Source organism: Heterocephalus glaber, unplaced genomic scaffold (genome assembly GCF_053883595.1).
Source record: "Heterocephalus glaber isolate CG9 unplaced genomic scaffold, H.glaber_assembly_v1.0 deba00001538, whole genome shotgun sequence".
NCBI classification, from domain to species: domain Eukaryota; kingdom Metazoa; phylum Chordata; class Mammalia; order Rodentia; family Bathyergidae; genus Heterocephalus; species Heterocephalus glaber.
Window position 1 is genome coordinate 18,884,554 of NW_028258333.1, and position 25,946 is coordinate 18,910,499.

Sequence of the window (25,946 nt, forward strand, 5' to 3'; positions counted from 1 at the left end):
TTGCTCACTGTGACTAGAGTTCAGAGCTTACACGATATCAGATGTAAGGCAATCATAAAAGATTCTAGTTTGTATCTTTCTGGTTGCCTTGAAGCCTTGATTTTGCCAGGGGCTTGCAATATTTGTGTATTAATTTTCCTTCAGGCTTCATTTAGCAGCAACAAGCAGCATAACTATTTGCATTTTAATTGGCTCATTCGCCTTCCTGTCCCAAGCCCCTCCCGAGCATGCCTCTCTGCTGTGGAGAGCTGGAGCCAGATGTCATTCACAGCATCCTGGTGACGCATATGTCAGTGTTGCTAACTCTTTAGTGGCTGCCAGCCCAGCACAGGGCACCTCTCTGTACATCTCCAAGGCCATGTGATCCCAGTATTAAAAAGCCAGGAAAATCCTCAGTTCAAGCAACACATGCCTGCATATGCAGCTCCAACACAGAGCAAACTTGGCGGTTTTTTCTTTAAATTTACTAGCGTTGAAAGTGTATTCCATTGTCATTCACAGTGAGTCATACTCAAGATTCTGTTCTTAACACAAGGATCTCATTTGGAAAAGGGAAATTTAAGAGAAGAGAGTGTCTCGGGGAACAGTTTGGAAACTTTCAGAGGACAAATGGAAATGTGAGCGAAGGTAACCCAGGGAGATCCGTGCCATGGCCAATCCTGTTTTGGTTTGGTTTGGTTTGGTTTGGTTTTTGGTACCAGGGATTGAACTCGGCACCTTGAGCTTTCCAGGCAGGCAACAAAATCCTCTTTTGGATAAAGAAACTGAGGCAATAATTCGGTGACAAAGGTGGCTTTTGTTCCAGCCAGGATTCTGTTGCAGTTGAGGCTGTGTGGCATGCACGGGGTCACCTCCCAGCACAGAGGTGACACAGAAGCAAACCTGGTGAAACAAACCTGAATTCAGTCTAGCAGCCTTGTAATTTGGACAGATCTGTCCTTGTGGGGAGTGGGATGGCATGAAGTATTTACAGGAAGCCTGGCGGGGATTGGTGCATCCCGGTGTCAAGTTCAGCAAAATGTAGGGCGTGGAGAAAGCCTTAAGTGCTGGACACTTAGGTCGTTGTCCCTAGAGAGAGGCAAGTTTTTTGAAAAGCATTGCCATTTCATTTAGAAACTCAAAGAGTCATCAAATGCCTTCACAAGTTAAAACGAAAGATGTTAGGTATTTCCAGGAGCACACAGTGATTGGAAGGAATATAGGGGCTAGATGGCATCTGGTCTTCTCTTGCCAATAGTCTGGAAACATTTCTCACCTGGATTTCCAGGTCTTACCAGATTGTGGCTGTCAAGTCCAGGCAAAAACAGTGATGATGCTGTGCCACCCAGTCTTGGCCTTTCACCTCATGTTCTCCCTTAGATTTTGCTCACACTCCCCAGTCAGCCAGTTACCTGCTCCTGCCAGTATTCTAAGTAGTGTTCCCCATAATGGAAAAGAGCCCTAAAGCCAGGGGTCCCCCATATTTCCTGTTACTTACCTGCTGCCCTCTTGGCAAGGACGATCTTTGTCTTTTGTTTTAGCTTTGGTTTTTTGGGGGACAGGGTCTTATTACATAATGCAGGGCATCCTTGCACCTACTATGTAGCCCAGGCTGGTTCCAAACTCCCGATCATCCTGCCTCAGCCTCCTGAGTGCTGGGATCGCTAGCATCCACCGCCATCCCTGCCTACCATCTTTGTCTGGTATGTGGGCATTTCAGCCTGGAAGTGGCAAACTGTCCAGGAAAGCCCTGCTCTGTTCCCAGGAGGAGCACATTTCTGGGTTTGGCTGCCAGCACCCTGAAGGCTGATGAGTGTACCGTTTGGTCTGACTACAGGCCAGAGACTTCAGAGATCCATGGGCTGAGCATGAGAAAGGAAGGGAGGGACTTCTGACTGGGCGTATGTCCATTTTTTGTTGTCGTTTCAACTTTCTCCTGAGTAGAGATGAGTATTGTTCTTCTCAGAAATATTTTTGAAAATAAACTGCAGGAGCCCAGGAGTGGGCAGACAGGTTAATAAGCACTTGGCCCCTCTCTCTCTGCACCGGTCCTGTTTCCATTCTGTCAGTGGGGAAAATTTCCTTTTTACATGCACCTTCAGACCGGGGCTTTGTTCACAAGCCCGTCGTGCAGAGCCTTTTGTTTTTAAGGAGCGTTTATTGCAAATCGGTTTGGCAGAGGCTGTGGTTGTCAGAACGTGTATGTGTTAGGGGCCTGAGAGAGAGAATGTGAGGTATGGGGCTGAATGTGTTTCTGTTGGTGGCAAATATTCATGAAATCCAATGACTGACTCCATTGAAGGCAAACAACTATTTGGGGCTTTTTTAATGCTAGAATTTATTTTTCCTTCTTTTCCTTCCTAGGTGTTTGCAAAATACAAAGCCTTCATCATTAATCTGTCCAAGAGCAGTGCACTGGTGTTTGTGTTGGTAGCTGTGTGTGCCCTGCCCAGGGCAAGCTCATCTCCAGCGTGTCACTCAGAAATGGTTGGCCATAGCCAATGGTTGACTTCTCCATGCTAGCTAAGCTGTGTGGAACGGGCTTATCTATCCCAGGGAAAGTGCTTCTGGGTGCTCAGTCAGGTATAGAGCCCTGATTTCTCTACCTGTTTGTTGGGTCCTGTTGGCCTTGAAGCTACAGGGGGGTGAGAATACCTGTCTGTCCTACTGTGGCCTCATACCTGAGGGTGCTGACTGTGCCAGCCCAGGAACAAGACTGTGTGAGCTGCACGAGGTGTTCTTTGCCTTCTGATACCTGCAGATGTCCTAACTCAGGTGTATCTATTTTAAGATGGGGCTTGGCCTATTGGAGGATCGCTTTTGCAAGGCTGTGATCTGCACATTGTCGAGCTGTTTTCCTTAAATGCGGCGGGACAGTTGCTAAAATTGTGACTGGAGGGGCCTTAGGATCTGCAAAGCACTAGTACGGCACCCACTTGCCTCACTGTCCTGGGCAAGACCTTTTCATTCAGCCAAGATAAAACTTAGTGTCCAGGTGCCTGGAGAGGGAAGAGCTGTAGGGCTGATGTGGACAGTGTACTGAATGTGTACTCAGTAGGGGTGTTGAGTCTCTTACTAGCATCTACCTGTTAGCAAATGTGAGAAGGATGCTCTAGGGAGGGTGGAAGGAGGGCAAAGACTGGCCCCAGTGCTTGGACACAGCAGCTTGACCTGAAAGGAAGGTCAGGAGGTTTGGGGGAGCTGGCCAGGAAGACAGGGTCAACCAGTTGAAGCCTTTAGTGGCCAAAGTCAAGAGTTTGTGCTGGATCCAGAAAACCCCTAAAAGCCGCAAGATTGGGATGGTTGTTACATCCAGCACCTGCTAGGTAGAGAACATGGTAAACCTGTGGCCACAGAGAGCTAGGAAAGAAATTTTAAAATAGGGTTCCTTCCCACTGGAGAATATACAGGAAGAGCTCAGGGGGAGGCGCCCATGAGGCTGAAGGGAAGGAAAGACATTGAGCTGGGTGAAAGGTTGGTTGCAGGCACATTCAGGTGGAAATGACCTCCCTGTGCATAACCTGGAAGCAGCTAGGGTGAGAACACAAAAGAGGCTGGGGATTGAAGAGTTAAGATGGAGAACCACCCACAAGTTATATCACTCAGAATGCGATAGTCAGTGTGCAAAGGACAGAGAAAGCATGGTTCTCCTGGGCTCTCAGAGATTGCCTTTCTTTTTAAATAGTACAGGTAATCTTGCTAGTGTATGCTTCTCTTCTAGTTTTTAACCACTTACCAGCCCAATTATTTAAATGCAGGATGACCCAAAACCGCATTTTTCATTAATTTTTATAAGCTGATATAACAGGAAATATAAAAACAACAATTTTGTCAAATTTAGTCAATATAAGAATCAACTGGATGAAATGACACCTGCCCGAGTGACGCTGGGGACAGTCAGCACGTAAACAACTGCGCCTCCTGAGTGTCGCTCAGGGTAGTGTTAAGTGGTTAAGGTGGCTTTAGCTGCTATACTTCTATTTCTTCATCAGAAAAGAAAGGGAGGGAAGCAGGAAGCAAGGAAAGGCAGGCCTGGCTCATTCCTAACCAGGAAATAATTTAGGAAATAAGAAGATGAAGTTCATAGTGCTCCTGAGAAGGAAGGAAAGCACAGTTCCTTTCCAAGAGGACCCTCCTGGTCACGTAAATGGCAGGCACTCACCCACAAGACTTCCAGGAGGCGTTGCAGTGCAACTCCAGGCGGGTGTTTGTGTAGCTCCTCCAGGACAGTCCTGGGTGGCGAGTGGCCACCCCCGCCTTGTCAGGTAAGCTGCGGTCTGATTGGAGCTGGCAGCACCTCGGGAACCGCAGTGCTGACTTCTGAGTCTTTTAACACTGCTGCTCACCAAATGTTGTTTTCCTTTCCCAGTTTCCCCTTTGTCACTTTTCATCAGCCACGAACTTTTGGAACCAGGACAAGTTATGTGTAATTGGCTCAGTGATGTCAAGATGCCAAAACAGCAGAGAGGAAACTGAAATGTGAGGAAACAGAGGTGGAGCAAGTCTGTTTTTCTCACATCACTATAACCTCAGTCGATCAAATGCCCACATTTGATCCAGCACTGAGCTAATCTCCAAAATGCCTACCATTTTAGCCAAAACTCTGCAGATGTGCTACACTTTGGCAGATAAGGAAACCGAGGCTTAGAAGTACTTACTTACTATTCACATAGCTAGTAAGCGGGGCCTGCTGCAGTTAAGTCCATGGTTGTCTAATGAAGCTCACTCGCTCTCTTTTCTTCTCAGACTTTATTTTTTTATAGCAGTTTTAGGTTCACAGCAAAATTAAGTGAGAGAGACAGATTTCTTTTGTACCCGTTTTTCCTGCATGTGCGTAGCCTACCTGTTATCGGCACCCCACTGGAGTGTTTCGTTGGGTACAACTGATGAACTACTAGGTGGACCACATGTTCTTAGTTAAGTACAAGCCAGAAAATCTTTCCCTAGTGCCCATGACCTCCGAAGTACCAGAAGTACTAGAAGTTTCACGCTTCAACTAATGTTTTATTGCCAGAATTTGTATTGTTACAGGCCAGCCAGGCACATTCTTGTGCCTTTTGTTTTAAAAATGTCTCAGATAAAGTTTAAGTCCTGGAAGTCACTATTGCCTAATTCCCATGGGAAGTCTCCAATTATTTAAAGGAATCCTTCTTGTGGGAAAGAAATAGGGGGAAACAAATAACTGATTGTTTGAAGGCCCACAGAGAAATTTCCATATACAAGCCAACTTCCTTGCCTGTCTGAAAGCTAAAGTTTTGTGAGTCAGGTTTCTCCAACCACAGAACTATACATGATTCCCAGAGAAGAGTCTTCGTGGTAAAGATGAGAAATACCTTGAAAGTACAGCTGAGTCCAAACTTGTCATTGAGTATAATGTGGTTTCTGATAGATTTCTTCCTCCAAGGGTTTTATTCTACCCTTCCCTACTTGAGTAAGAAAGGCTCTAATAATTTTTAATCAGAATGGAGACTTGGTGAGCTTAGAGGTCTGACTTATTTTGAGATCTGGAAATTATAGACTGGATGTAGTAATATTTAAAGTCTAAGCATGGCCAGGAACCAGGCGTACCACGGCTGGGCCCACAGAAGTCCAAGGAGAGGACTGGGAGGGAAGAGGTGGATCAGCCACAAAAACTACTCTGGAAAAATACTGTTTCTGGTTCACAGAAGTTTCACAAGCCCTTCTACCCTGCACTCGCAGCCAAGTTAGGAGGGTTTTGAGGGTTCACTCTGTACAGTTGTCTGAAGAAGTCTGACCTGAATGCTGTCTTCAATGTGTTAGCACCAGCTGGTGTGTGTCTCCACCTCTACGTCCGAGGCAGATTCGCCACACCCAGGGGCATCATTAGGGAGTGAACATCTCCATCGCCTTAAATCTCTGAGAACCAAATGGATGGCACCACTTTCGCTATTTGATGCTCTGATGGTAATAAAAATAAAGTGGAAAGAGTTGGACTTCCCACACTCTCCCCATCTCTGTTGCCTTGTGTGGAGTCTTAGTGGGAGGGTGACTGTTCCCAGTGATGCCTCGTGTCCAGGTCTGTCCAGGTCCAGGCTGGCCTCAGACCTTTGCAGAATCCCTTTGTGACAGGCCTGCCATTGACATGTGTGCTCACTGCAGCCACCGAGCAGGGTCACGAGCACAAGCTGGAACGCTGTGGTCTTCAGGGATGGAAACCACGAGGGGTAGCCCACCTTCCTTCCCTGTGTCTCTGAGGGGGAGAGGCTTAAGCTGTAGAACACATCAGACTGAGAACCAGTGCTTTTTTTTTCTTTTGTTGTCTTGGTTTGGGTTTTTTGTGCTTATGGTTGTTGTTTGGTAGTTTACTTGGTTTTTTCTTTTGTGGTATGGGGGTTGAACCCTGGAACTTTGCCCCGAGCTCTTTTTTAAAACTTTGATTTATTTATTCTTTTATTCTGAAACAGGGTCTCTCTAAGTTACTGAGTTGCCCAGGCTGGGCTTGAACTTTCCATCCTCTTGTCTCAGCCTCCCAGAGTGCTGGGATTAGAGGCATGCACCGCCATGCCTGCTTCCAAAATCCTGTCGCATTTTGCACACATTGCCTGGCCCAGTGGGAACCCTGTCTGATGGGTAGTCTGCTCTGCGGGTGTGCACAGCACGTGTGCTTAAGCAGAACCTTGCAATTATTAGTCTGATTCTGATCTTGAGAGGTAGCCACTGTCAGGGACACCACGAAATACCATATTCTAAAGCTTTGGGGGAGTGGAAATCTGTGGGGATGTTCACAAAAGTTGACCTCTTAGAGCTCCCGGGGCCTTGAAAGGCATTAAAGAGAATTCTTGAGCAGAAGTTGGCTGGCCACACTGGCTCGGAAAGTTACTTGTTCCCCCTGCTTCATAGAATCTGTGTTACCACCAAGCTCTGCGGCCTGTCCCTGGGAGTCTGGGGTGTCCGCGGGTCTGTGGCGGAATCTCTGTGAGTGAATGCAAGCATTGGTAGGGCTGGATTGAGTTTCTATCTCTACTGTCTCTATCTCTGTGAAGAAAAAAATTATCCCTAATTCTAAGGACTGATTGGACTGACAAGCTGCAAGCTACAAGAATCAGCTGGTTGAAATGACACCTGCCCAAGTGATGCTCAGGACAGTCAGTATGTAAACAACTGCACTGCCTGAGAGATGCTCAGGGTAAGCTGTTAAGTGGTTAAGGTCACTTTAGCCTTTATACTTCTATTTCTTCATCAAAAAAGAAAGGGAGGGAGGGAGAAAAGGCAGGCCTGGCTGCACACAAATGGAAGTTTAAGTCAAGAATGCTGTATAGCAAAGGGAGAACAAATTAGCCAAGGAGTGAATTCTGCACACAGTCCACAAAAGATCTTGTCCTGTGAATATTAATAAGTTACATTACAAAAATGCAGAGTGAGAACTTTGTTAAAATGTGACTTGGACACAACAGTTAAAAGAAGACCTGATAAGCAGCACTTCTGCAACTTATTTGACCATGGAGTCCTTCTTCCATAGAGAATCTCCCCCAAATCATATTTTATAGAATGTATTTTTAGAAACACTAGATTAAGGTCATTTAAAAACATTACAAAGAAATGGCCCCTGAGAAGAAAATTGAAAAGGACAGCAATACTGTAATATGGATCTGAGATGAAGAGAGGTCTGTCCTATTTTTCCATTTTATTTACTACGATTTGGGAGTTTGCTGGGCTCTGAAGGGAAATATACAAGGGAACTTTTCAATGAAAGTTGATCCAGCACTTCCAATAAAGTAAGTGCTGGAGAGGAAGATGTCCCCCACCCATGCCCCCCAGCCTCCTAGACACTGCAAAGCTCCCCACTTGCTTCGTAGTTCAGCTCAGTGTTTTGGAATTTTGAGCTGGATGCTTTAGAAAGGACACACTGACTCTGGACCACAGCATCCTTTGTTGCTTTTGCCTAACCCAGTTGCCCCTCAATCATTTTAATTTTCTGCACCCTGCCAACAATTATGCTTGCAGCCTCTACAGTGAGAGGCAGTCAGGGTCATCATAAGCACGGTGCATTTTAGCATTCTGAGAACCCACGTGGGACGTGCTATAGATGCTTCTGTGTTGGTGTAGGGGCTTCCATGTGCCCTGTGAGATGTTTATTAGCATCTCCCGTCTCTGCCACGGATGCCAGCAGCAACCTCTGCCCCTATGCTGGTTGTAACAACTAAAAATGTCGACAGATGTTGCTCATGTCTCCTGTGAGGTTAAACCTTCCCTGGTGAAGAATCACTGGTACATATGAAAGCAGAGATACAAGAAAAAGAGCAGCACACACCTCTGTTTGCGTGAGTGCGTGTGCGCATGTGTGTGGGTACGTGTGTGAGTGGGTGTGTAGATTTCCTGATACAGGCTTTGGGGCTAGATCAAGAATGATCTTAGATAGTAATGAGGCATTATGAGCGTTTCAAACAGATTTTCTGTATTTGCCATTGGATACCCTGGGTGTAGGATAGATCTGAAGGGTAGACAGCTGAGTGAGAGTAGTTAGGAGCCAAGGCCCTAATATAGGACAATACAGGGGAGGGGAGGGGAGAGGAGAGAGGGATTTCAGAAGTAGAGTCGACAGGACCTAGCCACAAGTGTGTAGGGGAGAGAGGAGTCAAGGGTGACTCATTTGTGCCTGGGGACTGGGAACTGTCATGAGCTAGAAGAGGAAATGAAGATGGAGGAACCTGTCTGAGGAGAACATGATGGGGTTTTTTCGGGGCTTGTTGCATTTGTTGCCTGCAAGACCTGCAGTTGGAGCTTGGCAGGAGGCGGGCAGAGGCCTGGGACTGACTCTTACTTGGTGGTTATAGCTGTAGGAGAGAGGGACTAGGAGAGGGAGCGTGAGAGAGAGGCTTGTGTCCTCCCACGACCCTGCCTGGCCAGGTCAGACAGCTGGAGGCAGCTGTCCCCCGGAGGCTTATGGTCGAATTGGACAGACGTGACAGCTAAGAGACAGATCTGTAGACGATTAAGGACCAAGAAAGCATGGTGGCATGGGTATGTGCTGCCAGAGCAGAGCGAGGCAGTAGCATGTGAGCTCCAAGGTGGTTTCGGAGGAGGGGAACAGGCTGCTGCTGCTGCTGCTGCTGGTGCGGAGAGCTTTCTCTCTCCTGGTGTTGAGCTCTCCGCATTCATCAGGAGGTGGAAGGGAGCTGTTCCCCCAGGTTTGTAGTCCAGGGCGTTCCCACCAGCGCTGTGTTATCGTCCCCCGTCACAGAAAAGGGAGAAGCCCTGAGCACCTGTTTGCTTTCATAGCTCTCTGTGGACTCTGATCAGGGCACAGAGGGAAGGAAGGAGACCTTAGTGCTTCTTGTTTTCCGTCACTTGTGAGTTCTGTTTCATGGCACATGCAGCATTTCATTTGTGACTGCAATGAGATGCTTGACAGCCATAGTACTGGCCTGGGAAATTGCTAAGAAAAATCTTAAAAATATACATATTATAAAAATTAGCATTTCAGCCATTTTTTAGTAGGTGCTTTTGTGGCCTTAAGCACACTCACATTGCCATGCAGCCCTAACCATCAGCCATCTCCAGTAAGGTTTTCCTCTTTCAAAACTGAAACACTGTTCCCATTAAAGAATTCCCCCCTACTCCTCCCCTGGCTCTTGGCAAGCACCATTCTACTTGCTGTACGTGCGGGTCTGACTATTCAAGTATCTCAGCTAGGCATAGCATTTGTCCCTTTGCAACTAGTACATTGTACTTAACGTATCTTTTCATCCATGTTGCAGCATGTTTCAGAATCATCTCTCTTTTTACAGCTGTATACTCTTTCATTGTGTGCTTATACTACATTTTGTGTATCCTCCATCAGTGGGCATCTGGGTTGCTTCCACCTTTGACTATTGTGAATAGTCCTACTCTGTTGAGCAGAAGTGTGCACATATCTGTTTACATCCCTGCTTTTCAGTTCTTGCATAGACACCAGAAGTGTCCATTGGCTTGTTTGACATTGTTGATCCCCCTCTCTCCTGGGATCTCTGGAATTGCTTGCTAGCTACCTGCCCTTCTTATGCTCCCCTTGGTACCCTTCTGCTTTGGCTCATGGGATAGTCTTAGGTGTGTCCCTAGGCTAGGTTTTGTGACCAGCTGGAAAGCCATTACTATTGAGCCCCTGCCTGTAATTCTTGGCTACAGAGATCCACATTCTGTCTTCCAGGCACTATCATAGAGTTGGAGTCTAGAATATCCATGTTCTAACCTCAGTACTTCCACCAGTGTGCCCTTGGTGTGTTTCCTCATTTCTCCTGGACACCGCTGTCTGCCTCTTTCCACCTCTTCTGCACAATGAGAAGGTAAAACTAAGTGACCCTTAGGGTATCCCATCCGGTTGAGGAAAGTGAAGGCACAGCAGTGTCCTGAGCCCAGGAACCAAGGTGGGCAGGCAGAGAGCGCACACCACTACCCTGTACAGCAGACCAGGAATACCTTCCAGAAACCTCGGGAGTGAGGTGCCATGTGTATCTATTGCATTCTAGCACATGCAAGGTGGTGAAAATTGTGAGTAAACATCACAGCATTAGGTTCCTCTTTTTTTTTTCCCCCCCCCTACTGGGGTTTGAACTCAGGACCTGGCCCTTGCCAGGCAGGAGCAGCGCCACTGAGCTACCTCCCCAGCCCTAGGCTCCTCTTAATGCAAAAGCTACACTATACCGTATATTATATTACCCATCCTCTGTTGAGAGAATGGGACAAAGAGAGGTGGAATAACTGGTTTTACCATAGACTTTTGGCAGTTGTCACAAACTAATACTGAAGAGAATATTCTGTAGACAGATTTTACCTCTAAAACAACTGGAGTTTAGTCACAGGCAAAAAAAAAAAAATTTCTTTAACCCCTCCTCCCCACCTAAAGAGCAAACTTTCTTCTCCTTCACTTAAAGTCATAGGTGGCAGCTGCTCTCTTGAATTAGGAAGGGGAGTCCAGGAAGCCCCCACACAATCGCTTCCGGGCTCCAGTCTGCCTTTGAAGATTCAGGCTTCTCTGGGGAGCCCTGCTTGGATTTGAAGTCCAGATGGGAATCTTCCTGCCCACTCTTTCTGCCCCACCAGTGAAACTTGTATTTGCCCTCTGCTTTGTGTCTTCCATGTCTTTTCAGTGAAAGGTGAATTGCCTCAGTGTTTTCACCACTGTTGTTTGTTAGAGTATTAAGACACCTGGAACCCACTTGGAACGTGTGTGAAAATGCATAGCAGGGTCTTTTTGGGAGACATTTTAGCCATCTTCTAACAACAACAAAGACTCAAGCTCAGGTATTAAGCTATCCATCTTTTAATATACCTAGAATTAAAACAACAATTTTGAATATTAAAGAACTTTAGGGTGGTTGAAACTGGGTTATTACAATATGAATACGGGGGCGGAAGTCTATACTGAGTAAAATTCTAAAAGCATGCAAACGTCCCAAAGCTACATGTCCTGGGTTATTTGAAAGCATGACCCCAGAGAAGGTATTTGTGTCCGCCTTCTCCCTCACAATGTAGTTGTTGATAAGGGCTTTGTTGGTACTGTGATACCCACATGTCATTCCCTTCTAAGTCGTTCATGTACATTTTCCTATCTCCTGCCAAGGCTGTAGCATTTCTGAAACCTTTGTCTCTAGTGGTTTGGTGGTGAGAGACCCCTTTTGCTTCGGCTATAAAATAAGGTGAATTTTGCATATAGTAGAAACCATATTATATGTGTGCTGGAACTTTTTGAAAGTTCTACTTCCTGAAGGACTGAGATGTATAATGGATGTTAGGAAATGGGAAGAAAGTGTTCAAATGAGATGGGGAACAAGGCAGGAGGGAGGCATAAAGGAAGGAAGGGGCAAGAAAAAAGGTGGAAATAGAAGGAAAAATGGAAACAAAGCTTTTGTACATAGGGAGGGGAGGGGACTTGGGGAATGGGATAAAATAAACTAAAATTTATTTTTATTTTTTTAATATTTAATAAAGTTCTATTTCCTAATAAAGTTAGAGAAGCCAAAATATCTTTGTAGTTGCTGACGTTCTAATAGGATTAAATTCTTCCAGGTTGAGGGATCAGCTCTTTTTGGTAGCAGTGGTCTGTGGTGGAAGACCAGAGCTTAATTGGATTATAAAAGTTGTGGATTTGGTGTCATGATAACAAGTAGCTTTTATTTACCAAGGGACTTTGTTATGAAATAAGCCCAAGGTTTGTTTGTTTTTTTAACCCATTTGAGTGCAATTTTTAAAAGCTCTGTCCCTTTAATAAGTACAAGATACATTTTTAATTGATTGTGAAGTATTAGATCACCGGGCAGCCAATTGTTTGACTCGTTATCCTGGCTTCACCTTTGTAGCGCATGTGAAATACACACTGTGATGTAGTTTTGGTCGTGTGGAACCTGAAATCTTCAGTCCACCTCCATGGCCTGTGTTTGCATAATAAAGCTGTTGTGACTCATCGCAGAGGTGTGTATCCTTTGCTCCTGGAAGAGCCCATCTGCAGATACCTGCAGAAGGAAGCCAAACCTGAGTTCTGCCGCGCTCTGATTTTCCCTGTACTCCTGAAAACCAAAGCCCTTTCTAGCAGCAGAGATGCAGTACTCTGGCAGAGCCAGGGCTGGCTCTTCTTCCAGACACGGTCTAGCTGAATGCGATCGTAAATGAAAAATGATCTGAGCGCCGAGGTGGGTGTGGTCCTGAGGCTGAGGAGGTGAAGCCGGGGGAGGAAGAGAATCTGTTCCTAAGTCAGCAGAGCACTGGTGCTGGCCGGAAGTCGGAGCGCGCATTGGCATGGCTCTTATTTTTGTTGATAGCTAATAACCCACGTCTTGCAAGAGCTGAATGGAGAAGGGAAATAAAGCATGACAAACTTGGAGTTTGTCTGACGCAAGTGGCTGCTGGAGCCCAGCAGAGAATGCGCACCTGATCAGCCCGTGAAGCAGGTAGGAAGAGAAACCTTAGTCTCAGAGTAAATCATATTTTATCTAAACACAACTTTTGCCTTTCAGAGGTCTGTTTTTAAAAAGTAGATGAGAAATGAGCAATAAGGTAGACATGAGAAATGGACACAGCCTGCATTGTGCTGATATCTGCCCAAGAGTTTTTCTCAGATACTAGTTTGATAACCAAATGATAGTTTCATTCTGAGGGTTGCTTTTTTGAACAAAACCATGTAGCATTTAAGTTAAAACCAATTTTAAATTTGGCAGACAATAAGTGAACTGCAGACGTTGTTCTAGAACAGATGCTTTGAAAATAGTTGACCAGAAACTGATTTTCAGGCTTGATCATTGCTACATTTTCATATTTCAGAGCCAACGAGGTGCTCGCTAATTTCTGCTGGCTTTTGTGAGAAAGGAGGTGGATGCCTAACAGCTGTGAAATATCCAGAAATTGACTGGGATCCAGAGTGAAGCCCGAATGCACTAATGTTTTCTCCATTAAGGCAAGCTGCCTCTGCCCAGCTCCTAAGTCAGGGAATCGGAAAGGAGTGAAGAAGCACAGCATGGGTCCTGAGTGTTTGTCACCGAGTGGGGGGAGCATGAATGTTGGAAATTGTCACAGTGATTGAGTCTTTGCACTCGGAGTATAATAAGGGAGGACTGTGGCTTGCAGCCACACACGAGGACAATTTAAAAGCTGATTTGTGGCTCCTGTGATTGTAGCCAAGTCTCAGAGCATGCTTTCTGCTGTCAAGGCTTGGGGCTTTTGATAAGAGAAGCAGAACAGGCTCAAGAGCATCCCAGCCTGAACCGTTTCCAGATGCGCTTCTAACGAGCGCTGGGGTGTGAGACAGTCTGGGGTAGTTTCCCTCGGCTGAAGCAGTCGATGTTGTACAGTTGAGCTGACCTGGGGAGGTTGAGAATGCTTCGTGTGGTTCCTGTGAGGAGGGAAAGTGAGAACCAGGTGGAGAGCATTTCGGTAGAATACTGGAATTCTTTGATCTGAGCTTTGAGGAACCCCTGGTAGCCACAGCGCTGTTTGAGAAGGCTGATGCAGGAGCTGCTTTGGTTACAGCTCTTGTCCTTGCCATGTGGCGGCCAAGCTTTGTGGCTTTACATGTGAGGAAGGCCCGGAAGACCGGGGATAGCTGTGCTTAGTCAGGGCAAGCCCACAGACTACTTCTTTGTGATCTTTCAGGCTTCCACGTGGGGAGGAGGAATAGCACCTCTTGTTCTCTCTCACCTACTGTCCACCTGCTAGGCCTGTTCCTCTCACTGCTGTCCTTTAGATGAATTTGTCCCGGTGCTGTGTGCAGTGAATTAAGCTAAGCTGGGGGACAGGCTCCCTCTCGGGGTCCATTCTGGAAATAACCAAGGGTCAGCCAACCCTGGCTCAAGCGGCTGAACCCAGCCTGCCCCTGTGTTTGTATGGCCCAGGAGCTAAGAATGTGTTTTACTTTCTAAAGGGTTGAAGAAACAAAGAATATATGACAGAGATATGTGTGGTTCTCAAGGCCTAAAATATTTCCTCTTTGATCTTTCAGAAAAAAAGGTACTCACCAGCCTTATGATGGGGGAGGGTATTTTGTTTTTGGATTTTGCAGCACTGGAGATCAAACTCAGGCCCTTATGAATGGTCGGCAAGAGCTCCGCATTGAGCCACATCCCCAGACCTTTTATCTGTTTTTAAATTTTTGAGACAAGCCCTTAACTCTGCCTCCCAGGCTGACCTAGAATTCAGCCTCCCGAGTAGCTGGGGTTATAGGTCCCGTGTCCTCTTGATTTTTAATATCATTCTTGAGGAGTATGATCAGTGGATTAATACAACTCATAAAGTCCCCAGCAGTTTGACTAGGATGTTGTTTGGGAAACATTTTAATTTCTCAGTGTGTATTAAATGGCACTATTGTCCCCCAAAGGGTAGATTCAGGAAGTAGGTTTTCGGGAGGGTCCAAGCACTGGTAGAGACTATCAGATGAAGCAGAGCCTATGGCTGGGTTTTCATCCCCTCTCTTGGTTTGTGAACCCCCACGAGGCCGGCCAGCATTAACTGCAAGCCCTAGGGAAGGAGCCCAATGGAGACCCAAACTCTGCTGGCATACACAAAATTCATTCACTGCCACCTTTTTCTTCTATGGACTGAAGTTGGCCAGATTTCCACAGTCTGTGAGTGGTATTGCCACTTTGAAAAAAATATTTTTTCTGTAATTAAGAAAAAGTAGGTAGAAAGTTAACCAAATACCATGATTTCTCATATTTAGAACAATGTTTCTTTATGGCTCTCTAAGAAAGTTACTGTAGGCCGGCAACCTTACCCGGGAGCATGTAGTTCTCTACCCAGCACAGTATTTCATTGTTAATGTCATTTCCAATAAGGGAAGAGGAAAATCTGGTGACCTTGCTCATATTTAACTTGTGTCAAGACTGCAGCCCTAGATACAGAGCTGGCTTCAGTAAGTAGCTTATTGTCCACTGCAGAAACACAGGAAAGCGTCTCACAAGGCGATTATATGTGAGGAGGAAAATAAAATGGCTGAGATTAATTTCTCTCCAGGATATTTCAGCCATCTCTCCTCCTGTATTTGGAAATTGGATGCTGTCAGTAGAGAAGAATGGGGGGGGGGCTTAGTTTGACAACCGAAAACAAGTGAAGAAGGATGAAAATATGACTAGTATGGCTCCTTATGAGAGCCAGAGGCTGGAAAACAAGATGGTGTTGGTACACTTGACAAGTCTGGTTGTCAGAGCTGGGAGGGGCTGATCTTTTAAGCTGCCAGGAGAGCCAGCCGCATATTGTCTGTATTAAGTAAAGGGGTTGGCTCTGAATTTGGAGATTAAGCAACCTGCCGTTCCTGTATACACTGGAATTTCAGACACAGTCAGAAACCTGATTTGCATAACTGTTGAAACTCAACTGGAAGCCAACCAGACTGAGGCCTGGACTCCCAAGGCAAGGAGGCAGGCCAGGGGCAGTAAGAGCTTAGCAGCATATGAGGGAGTGCATCAGGCTTGCCCACGGGGAGTTGTGCTGTGTGGGCAGGCTGAATGGGCAGGCTCTGGGGCAAAGGGTCAGCCTGGGTTCCCAGAGGCCAGAGTTGGAACAGGAGTTACTGCTACCTCTGCAAGAGTCGCAGGTGCGTGTGCCAGAGCCCTAGAACTTCCTGGTATCTCAGGGTGATGAGGGGGCCTTCTCACTTCCTCACCATACAACCAGGTTTGCTAAAAGACACAAAACAGCCAGGCAGTCAAAGTCTCTGATCGCTTAAGTGGAGTACAAGCCATAAACAGCCTTAATTAGCCAACTCTTTCATACAGTGTTTGGAGCAGTAAATGTGTCTGAAAGCTGGAGCATCTGTCCCCACCTTCTGGTTATTCAAACAAGGCTGGATTCTGATGTCTATTTATCAGGTTTTTACTGACTGTGAATGGAATAAAAGAGTGAAGTAGATGTATGCATGTGTATGCACAAAAGTGTATAAACCTAGAGAGGGACAGCCAGGCAAAATAGAAGCTATGATTTTGAGTTTGTGACCGTGTCCTTGAAAGAGAATCAGTAATTTTACAGCTCAGTGGCTGGCAAGGGATCCCTTTGGCTTTCTTGAAACTTCAGTCAGCAATATACTCTCTCACTTACAGACGTGCTTTCTGTACCTTTCCGGAAGTAGGGCCTGAGAAGTGTAGCACAAAATCCTCTGGGTTCATTGGTCCAACTGGAGTCCTGCCTTCTCCTTGGTGGCTGGAGAACATGGTGGCAGAATTCCCCACTGATGGATCCACTGACCTGGCATCTGCTCTGCATAGCAGAGGAGGCAGAGTGCACTCAACTTCGAGATCTTCTGTTGGCTTTGATGTCCCCTGCAGGCATATCTGCCCCAGGTTGCCTTGGTTTGTTAAAGCCAGCTGTGCCTGGCACAAGGCTTCACTGCAACCCCACTGGTGGCCCCAGTAGGGCACAGTGTGAGCTCCCCAGCTTGGCCTAGATACAAGGATACTGTGTTATGAGTCAGACTCTGACAGCAGGTGACCTGGGGCTCAGGACCTGCCTTCCCTGTCACAATCTCTTCCTGAAGAATCAGTCCACCTGTGTTTTACAGGCACAGAGGAACTTAGCACTTAGAGGGACCAAAAGTGACTACCTAGTTAAAAGACAAGGATCAACCTGTATTCTGTATGTTCAGTAATTTCTAAGGTTTGGAATCTATCGGGCAGCCTTGATGTGAGATAGATACATTTGGACCATCTCTTTGATCTAAATTCAACACTGATTTTCATACCAAATTAGAAGATGGAAACCAAGCTGGAAATTGGCATAGTAGTGTGATTCTGGAGAAGACATGGGCAGCCCTTGAGAATCTATGTGGTATGACCTCTATTTCAGGAAGACCCCTTGGACTATGGGGGCAGAACACAGTTGCAGGTCACTCCCTTTACAGGGACAGATGGTCTTCTGTTCTGATGTTATATTTTTCCAAGACTTGCCCTTCTAGCAAAAACTTACTCATTCATACAAACTCTTCCTGTTGCCCAAAAAAAGTGGTGCTTCAGTTAACAGTTTAGAATTCCTACACAAATCAGAACACAAACGGAAACCCCCAAGCCAGGGGTGAGTGAGAGGAAAATCAGACGTAGCATACTTGATGTCCATTTGAGTGGCATGAGTCCCAGAATCCATCTTAATGGAACAACAACCTTTTACTCTCATCTTTTGCTCCTACTTCTGCCCCTTTGACAACAGTGTTCATATTTTGTCAGGTTTGGCTCAATCCATCAGCAAGAGAAGGGTTGGACTTCCAAAACAGCTCATATTCGCTTTGCCAAATTCCACCTTCGCCTTCAGCTTGCAACACTTAAGTTCCCAGATAGCTGCCTGAGGGGTAGAGGGTTGACTGTTGGCGGTGTTGGCTTTGGAAAACATCACAGGCATTTCATTGTAACAAGCAAGAAAATTTTCGCAGAGAGGCAATAAAGACCTAGAGGGGAAGCACATGATTATCCCTAAGTGCTGCAGGAAAGAAGATGGCAGAAATAAAGGATGCCGTTTGGATTTGTAAAGTCAAGTCCACAATCCACTTTACAGGCTTGAACTTGCTTGACTTCAGTGTATCCTTCCAGGGAGTCAAAAAATGTTAAAAGAGAATGAAACACTGAGGCTGAAAAATGTGTGTGGGGACATCTTGGTGCCTGAGGACTTTGTTGGGACCTCCCTGGGCTGACAAAACTTTGTATGGTGGAAATCCTGTTGCTTCTGGATTATTGAGACATTTACACATCTTATGTCTGTGACTAAATGGACATTCTTAATGAGTTTGTTGGGGTAGCAAAGATTTAAGTGGTGGAATCAGTTATTTCAAGCTCTCGAGAAGAGAAACACCAGTCATCTCTATAGTCTTCTGTTAGCTTAGTTAATGGCATTTGTTACCATTGGGGTTTCAGAATGGAAGAGATTCTGCTATAAGTTTCAATTGTAGTTTTTTTTTTGTCTCCCCCACCCCCACTGTGGGTTCCTCATCTACTCCAGAGGCAACACGTAGGTTATTCTAGAATATAAGCAGTCTCAAAGCCAAAATACCAAACTTTGCAAGTAGACCTCTGTAAGCCAATGGCAGTGGGTAGTACAGTGCTGATTTTACTGTGATAAGCTCTCCAGGCTCACTCAGATCTATGGCTGCATCTTACGTATTATGACAGTATGGTCAAGGAGCTACAGTCAGGCTGGAAAGAGACCTCCTGAGGGGTTTAAGCTAAAGGACACAGGCCCAAGGCCAGGCTCAGCAGGAATCTTTCTGGGTTCCAAAGTCAAGGCATCGACGCCCTTGCCCTGATCCTGTTGCCTGCTGGTGCCTGGCACGAGGTAGGGTCTGACTAGGATGAGCAGGGCCATGGCATGTCTTGACTTGGACACTGCCCCAAAATTGTAGATCCTGGAAGCAAACCATACTATCCAGATCACAGAGAAATTTCTTCTTCTTCCTCCTCCTCTATTACTACTGCTACTACTGCTACTAATTCGCCGCCGCCTCCGCCGCCTCCTCCTCCTCTTCCTCCTCCTTTTTGTTTGTTTTGGTTTTGAGGTTTTGTATGTTTGATTTTGTGAGTATGTATATTGTTTTTAGTTTTGTTTTCTGGGGCTTGGGGAATTTTTCTTTGTCTTTCTTCCTTGTTTCTTATCTCTTTTTATTTGTTTTTAAAATTTATTGTTTTCTCTTCTCCCTTTAATTTTTTCTCTTATTTTTACTCTCTAATTTACTTTTCCTTCATATTTTTCTTTTATCTTCTTTTCTTGTCAGTTTTTTGCCTTACCTTTACCTGATTCTATAAACATCCTTCTACTCCCCAATCAGATCCTTTGTACCACTTCTCTCTACTCCTTCTCCCATCATATAGTTTAATGTTTCAAATTTTTTCTCAAACCAAACCCTATATCTTTATTAGCATAACCATAAGGCTTTGTTAATCTTTTGATAGTTCTATAAAATGACTGTTGAATTCTTTTCTGCCATTAGCTGTCACATTTAGTACAAATTACCTGTAAGTCAATACCTGGATTGTCTTAATGTTTATACTATAATTGTGGATTTCTTCTCTAGGGCTAAGGGTGGCACATAATTGGTTCTTATGGTATATTAATGTCCAATTTGTCTTGGTTAATTCTGTAGCTGATTCACCTGATACTACTAGAGTCACTCTCTGTAAGCCAACACTCGGATTATCTTTGTAACATTAACAGTACTAGAGTACTGAAAGAACTTGGTTGTTGGGCTAGTTACACTGCATCCTCCCCTCTCAAATTAACCAGGGTGGTCAGATCTTGGGACTGAGACAAAGGACTATAGATAGCCATCCCCTAAGTACATCACTGAAAAGCAACACAAAAGATCTCTATACTAGCAACAAAGTCTTTACCCTATAAACATCCACAAACCTCAGCACAAAACCAAACAAAAACCAACTGAAACATGAGAAGATAAGGCAAGAAAATGTCCCCCCCAAACTGCCAACTCACCCAAAGCCAATCCAGGGGCCACTGAGCGGTAGAATAGTAGAAGCCACACACCCAGATTATTCAAAAGGATAACAGAGGCTAGAAAAGAAATTGAAGAGGTACTCAGCAAGATCATAGAAGATATAATGAAGCAGATAATGGAAGTAATAACCAAAATGATCCAGGAGCTTTCAGAAGACCCTAATAAAAAGTTAGATATCTAAACAAAACAATATAAACATGAATGACCAATTTAGTAAAACATTAGAGTCCATGAAGAGGTTTCAGTAAAAAATCCAGGAGATTAAAAATTATATTGAAATTATAGGTAACAGAAGTGAACAATATGGGAACAGAATTTCACAACTAGAAGACAATGATGCCTTCAAAGACCAACAATTCAGACACCTTAAAAGCAAAAAGAAAACATGAAAAATGGATCCAACAGCAGCTAGATTATGCAAAGAAAACTAAGAGTAATTGGAATAAGTGAAAAATCAGAAGACAGCACAAATGGCATAAAAAAACTGTTCACAGAAACAATGGCAGAAAACTCCCCAAATATAGAAAAACATACAGACAAGTGAATCATATTGAACTCCAAATAGACACAACCAAAAGAAAACCTCTCCATGCCACATTATACTCAAGGTACCAGAAGTCCATCACAGGGACAAAAATCTTAAAAGCTGTTGGAGAAAAGAAACAAATCACATGTAAAAGCAAATCCATTAAATTATAGCAGACGTCTTACACAGACCTTAAAGGTGAGGAGGGCTTCAAGTGAAGTGTTTCAAGCTCTAAAAGACAACAACTTCTAATCCTAGCTTATATATCCTGCAGAACTTCAAAACTGAGGAAGAAATAAGATTTTCATAACAAGGAGCACCTCAAGAAACTCATGACCACCAAACCAGCATTACAGATAATTCTCAAGGATGTTCTAAAGACAGTGAACCCAACAGAATGAATATACCTGGCAGGATGAGCCACTAAGAAAAAGGGTGGGGGGAGGAAATCTGCAACAGGAGAATTAACACAATGACAGGAATAAGTCAGTACCTCTCAGTAATAATTCTCAGTGTGAATGGTCTCAATTCCTCAATTAAAAGACAGATTGGCAAAATGGATCAAAAAACAAAACCCAGTGATATGCACTATACAATAATTTAAAAAGAAACTCATTGAAAATCAAGGGATGGAAAACAATATTCCATGCAATGGGAACCCGAAAAAAGTAGGAGTAGCCATCCTAATTTTAGACCAAGTGGATTTCAAGTCAAGACTGATTAGAAGAGACAAAGAAGGTCACTACATATTGGTTAAGGAAACAATTCAACAAGAAGAGATAACAGTGATAAACATATACATACCAAATACCACTACCTCCAGCTTCATAAACTAAATACTTATGGACATGAAAAATCAGATAAATACCCATACAATTGTAATGGGAGAACTCAATACAAACTGTTGACAGATCAACTAGACAATATCAGTCAATGAATTTAATAAAAAGTACCAATTAAGAAAAGGTCAGAGTGCATTCACTGCCAGATTCTACAAGAACTTCAGAGAGGATCTAATGCCAGTACTCCTCAAACTCTTAAGTGAAATCAAAAGGGAAGCAGTACTCCCAAAGTCATTCCTGGAAGCAAGCATTATGCTCAGACCAAAACCAGAAAAGGACACAACCAAAAAAAGAGAACTATAGACCATTCTCTTCAATGAACACAGTTGCAAAAATCCTCAATAAAATACTGGCAGATAGAATGCAGCAAATCATCAAAAAGATCATATACCTTGACCAAGTAGGATTCGTTCCAGGCATGCAAGGAGGATTTAACATGCAAAATCAATAAATGTAATGACACCACATAAGCAAGGACAAAAATCACGTGACTATCTCAATAGATGGTTCAGAAAAAGCACTGAACAAAATCCAACATCCATTCATGATTTAAAAAAAAAAAAAACCCTAAAGAAAATAGGTATAGAAGGTCTTTATCTCAATCTGATCAAAGCCATCTATGTCAAACCAATGGCTAGCATTACACTAAATTGAGAGAACTTGAAATCTTCTAAAATCAAGAATAAGATGATGTCCGCTATCATCACTCCTGTTCAATACAGTTCTTGAAACAGTGAGAGCAATTAGACAAGAGAAAAAAAGATATAGGTAGGCAAATAAGTTAAATTATCATTATTTACACATGACAAGATCCTCTACAAAGATGACCCCAAAAACTCCACTAAAAGACTCTGAGAGATTAACAATCAAATCTGGTAACACAGCAGGATTCAAAGTTAGCACTCAAAAATCAATTCCATTCCTGTACACCAATACTAAATTCACTGAGACAGAAATTAAAGAAGCAATACCTTTCACAACATAAAGAGAGATGAAATACTTAGGAGTGAACCTAACCAAGGAAGTGAAAAACCTCTGCAATGAAAATTACAGATCTCTGAAAAAGTAGATCAAAGGAAGCATCCGAAAATGGAAAGATTTCTCCTATTCCAGGATAGGCAGAACCAATATAGTGAAAAATAGCCATACTTCAAATACTCTTAAGCAGATTTAATGCAACTCCAGTCCAAATACCAATAACATTCTTCACAGAACTAGAGAATGCAATCCCAAAATTTATATGGAACCAGAAGAGATAGAAAATAGCAATAGCAATCATAGGCAACAAGAATAAGGTAGGAGCATCACAGTCCCAGACTTCCAAATTATACTACAAAACTACAGTGATTAAAAACAGCATAGTATTGGTCAACAAACAAACTTGTAGATTAGTGAAACAAAATAGAGGATGCAGAAACAACCCCAAGCACACCCAGCTACCTTATCTTTGACAAAAGGGGCCAAATACTTTTGCTGAAGGAAAGGTAGCCTCTTTAACAAATGCTGCTGGGGAAGTTGGCTATTCACATGCCAAAGACTAAACCTAAATCCATATCTTTCACCATGCACCAAACTAAAATCAAAACAGATAAGAGATCTAAATATTAAATCAGAAACACTTAATCTTCTGGAAGATATAATAGGTAACACTCTTGAAGACATATGTGTGAGCAAAGGCTTTCTGAACAAAACCCGTTTGACGAGAAATAATGCCAAGAATCAATAAATGGGATCACTTCAAATAAAAAGCTTCTGCACAGCAAAGGAATCTTCCAACAGAGTGAAGAGACAACCTACAGAATGGGAAAATATTTTTCTAGCTATTCCTTAGACAAAGGACTAATATCTAGAATATATAAAGAGCTCAAAAAATATTGCACCCCCAGATTTAAAAACCCAGTCCAAAACTGGGCACCTGAAATTAATAGACACTCCTGAGATTACGTACAAATGGCTAATAAATACACTTAAAAATGTTCAACATCACTGGTCATTTGAGAAATGCAAATTAAAACAACATTGAGACTCCATCTGACTCCACAAAGAATGGCTATCATCAAGTAATGAACCAATAACAAATGCTAGCAAGGCTGCAGGGAAAAAAGGAACCCTTCTTCATTGTTGATGAAAGTGTAAATGGATACAATCACTAAAGAAATCAGTATGGAAATTCCTCAAAATCTAAAAATAGAAATTCCATTTGACCCAGCTATTCCCCTTCTAAGTATCTTTCTGAAAGAGTTAAAGTCATCATATCACAGTGATGTATGCATATCCATATTTATAAGCAGCACAAGTCATAATAGCTGAATCTTGGGCCGGGGATTTAGCTCGGTGGTTCCGGTGCCTGCCTTGCAAGCCCAAGGTCCCGAGTTCGATCCCTGGTACCAAAAAAAAAAAGCTGAATCTTGGAAGCAGCCTATATGTCCATCAACAGATGAATGTATAAAGAAAATAGTATTTATATACAATGTAGTACTACTCTGCCATAAAGAAGGATAAACTTGAGTCATTTGTAGGAAAATGGGAAACCATAATGTTAAGTGTAGTAAATCAGACTCAGAAGTTTAAATATCACATGGTTTCTCTTATAAGAAAAACCGAAATATAAAGTGCAAGATAAAAGACAATAGGAAAAAAGAGAAGAAAAAGTTATAGTAATCCAGCATGAACAATGTATCCAAAACTTTACCTTTATTTAGTTTGTCTGAAATGTTGTTATGGCTTGTGTCCAGATGTCCCCACCAAAGCCTCATGTGGTCATAGGTGAGGGTTTTCAGAGGTGGCTGGATCTAGAGTGTGTGATGCTGGGATCAAGGGTGTGTGATTACTAAATCAGTCCACTGATTGGTTTGGCTTAGTTCTGGGTGTGGATAATGGGAAGGCCCACCCTGGGGGCAAGTGCTACCCATCCTAAGAGCATGTAGCTTGGCTAGAACCTAAGAGACAGAAAGAGACTGCTGTTGTTGCTGCTACTTTCCTTCCTTGCTACTTTGCTGCCTTCAGCCTGCCATGAGCTGTTTCTTCTCTGTGACACCCTTCTGGCATGCCACCCTGCCTTAGGGCCAGCCTACTATGGACTAAGGTCTCTATAAACCATGAGCCAAAATAAACCTTTCCTCCTCTAACTTTGGGTGTCAGGTGTTTTATCTCAGCAATGAGAAAAGTAACTAAGACATGTTTTATATGTTTTTGGCTTGTCAGTCTGGCTGTTAATCTGTATTTATGATAATTACAAAATAAGGACTCATAAAACAAATAAATGAATCTGATGCTGGCAAAAAATTTTTTAAATGGATGCAGGGAAAGAGGAAAAAAGAATTGAGATGTAATCTACATGTGTGAATTGCATACAGTGCGTGTAGTCATTATATACCTCAAACATGTACTCATAAAAATTTTGAAAAAAATTTAAAAACAAGTTCAGGCTCAACCTGGCCAACTTACTGATCAAGTGAAATTATGTCTCTAAACAAAAAGTAAAAGAAAAAGAACTTGGCATATAGTTCAGTGTGAAGACCATGGGTTCAATCCCCAATACCAAAAGTAACAACAAAAATAATGCAGCTAATCATAGGATGTTCAGGCTGTGAGGTTTAGAAATCAGTTTTTCTTGTGAACAAAATTAAGGAAAAGCTAAGTGTAAGTGCTGTTATCTTGTGTGTATGCTTGCATGCTGTGTGTGTGTGTGTGTGTGTGTGTGTGTGTGTGTGTGATACATGTCAGGGAGAAAGGCTACAAGTAGCAGTTATTTCATGATACTTAAATGGACCTGGGACATGGCTATTGTTGAACATGGATCTTTATGTAAGGCTTCGTCTGCATTTGTCAGCCTTTCCTCCTATTTGTAAACATGTGACCCAAACACACTCCCATGATTTGTATCTGTTAGAGAAATGCTTCCTTGGATTATAGAGGCTGTTCTTTTAGAAGCAGATAGGCTCCCCAAGGTTGGTGAGCTTAGTTCCATTTTGCTTTCCTGGCACTTGAGTGAGCGTGAAAGGAAAATAGCCTGCAGAGAGCTATAGATGCCTTGGGTATACAATTCTGAAACCAAGAGACAAATCAATTTGGGCTCTTCCTGAAAATGGATCTTATTTTGAGAATCATAGTTGACATGACTGTGGGCAGTGTTGCTTTCTCTTAGCAAGACAGCTACCCAGAAAAGGTGCTTAGGATCCAAGAGATGGGGCAGAGCAGGGGGTCAGCTCAGCACCAGGGTCAGGGCTTATTTAGCCACATTGGTGTGGAAGCAGCTGCACAGATGGAGGGGCAGCTCTGAGAAGTGGTGTTATTTTAGTTACCTGTCACCGTATTTAGAGTGTAGTGTGGCACGTCTGTTTCAAAAACATTTCCAATCCACCCTCGAGAGTTTGATCCAAGTTTCTTACTAATCATCCAGGTGTTTCTCTGATTGAGGGACTTGTGTGGACACCAGGGGACAGAGCTGGCAAGGCAAATGCAGTAGCTATTGGAGAAGGAAGTGACTTGATCAATTTACGCTCAAATTATGATCAGGTTGAAAATCAACAAACAAACACAGCCCAGACCAAGAGACAGATGGCAGGCACAACATTCTCTTTATTCTTTTTGCATAAGATCCTTAAGTATCTTTTCCTTTTGGCCTATAGCAGTGATGGCAAACCTTTTAGAGCTTTCAATGATACAAACAGTCCCCTATGGCACACGT

General features: G+C 43.6%; 1 protein-coding gene across 15 annotated transcripts in view; it reads left to right on the plus strand.

Annotated features, from left to right (window-relative positions):
- Pdzd2 (PDZ domain containing 2) overlaps positions 1 to 25,946 on the plus strand; it is a 392,505-nt gene that overhangs the window by 223,223 nt on the left and 143,336 nt on the right. The window contains exons 1-3 of one of the 15 annotated variants that reach the window (XM_021261527.2): positions 11,902 to 12,605; positions 12,735 to 12,863; positions 13,234 to 13,366. The exons of 9 other annotated variants lie outside the window; for them this stretch is intronic. In XM_021261527.2, the coding sequence (XP_021117186.2) occupies positions 13,350 to 13,366 (17 nt within the window). In that variant the 5' untranslated portion in view covers positions 11,902 to 12,605; positions 12,735 to 12,863; positions 13,234 to 13,349. 5 more of the 15 variants (XM_087189449.1, XM_021261528.2, XM_087189452.1 and 2 more) reach the window with 5 other exon arrangements.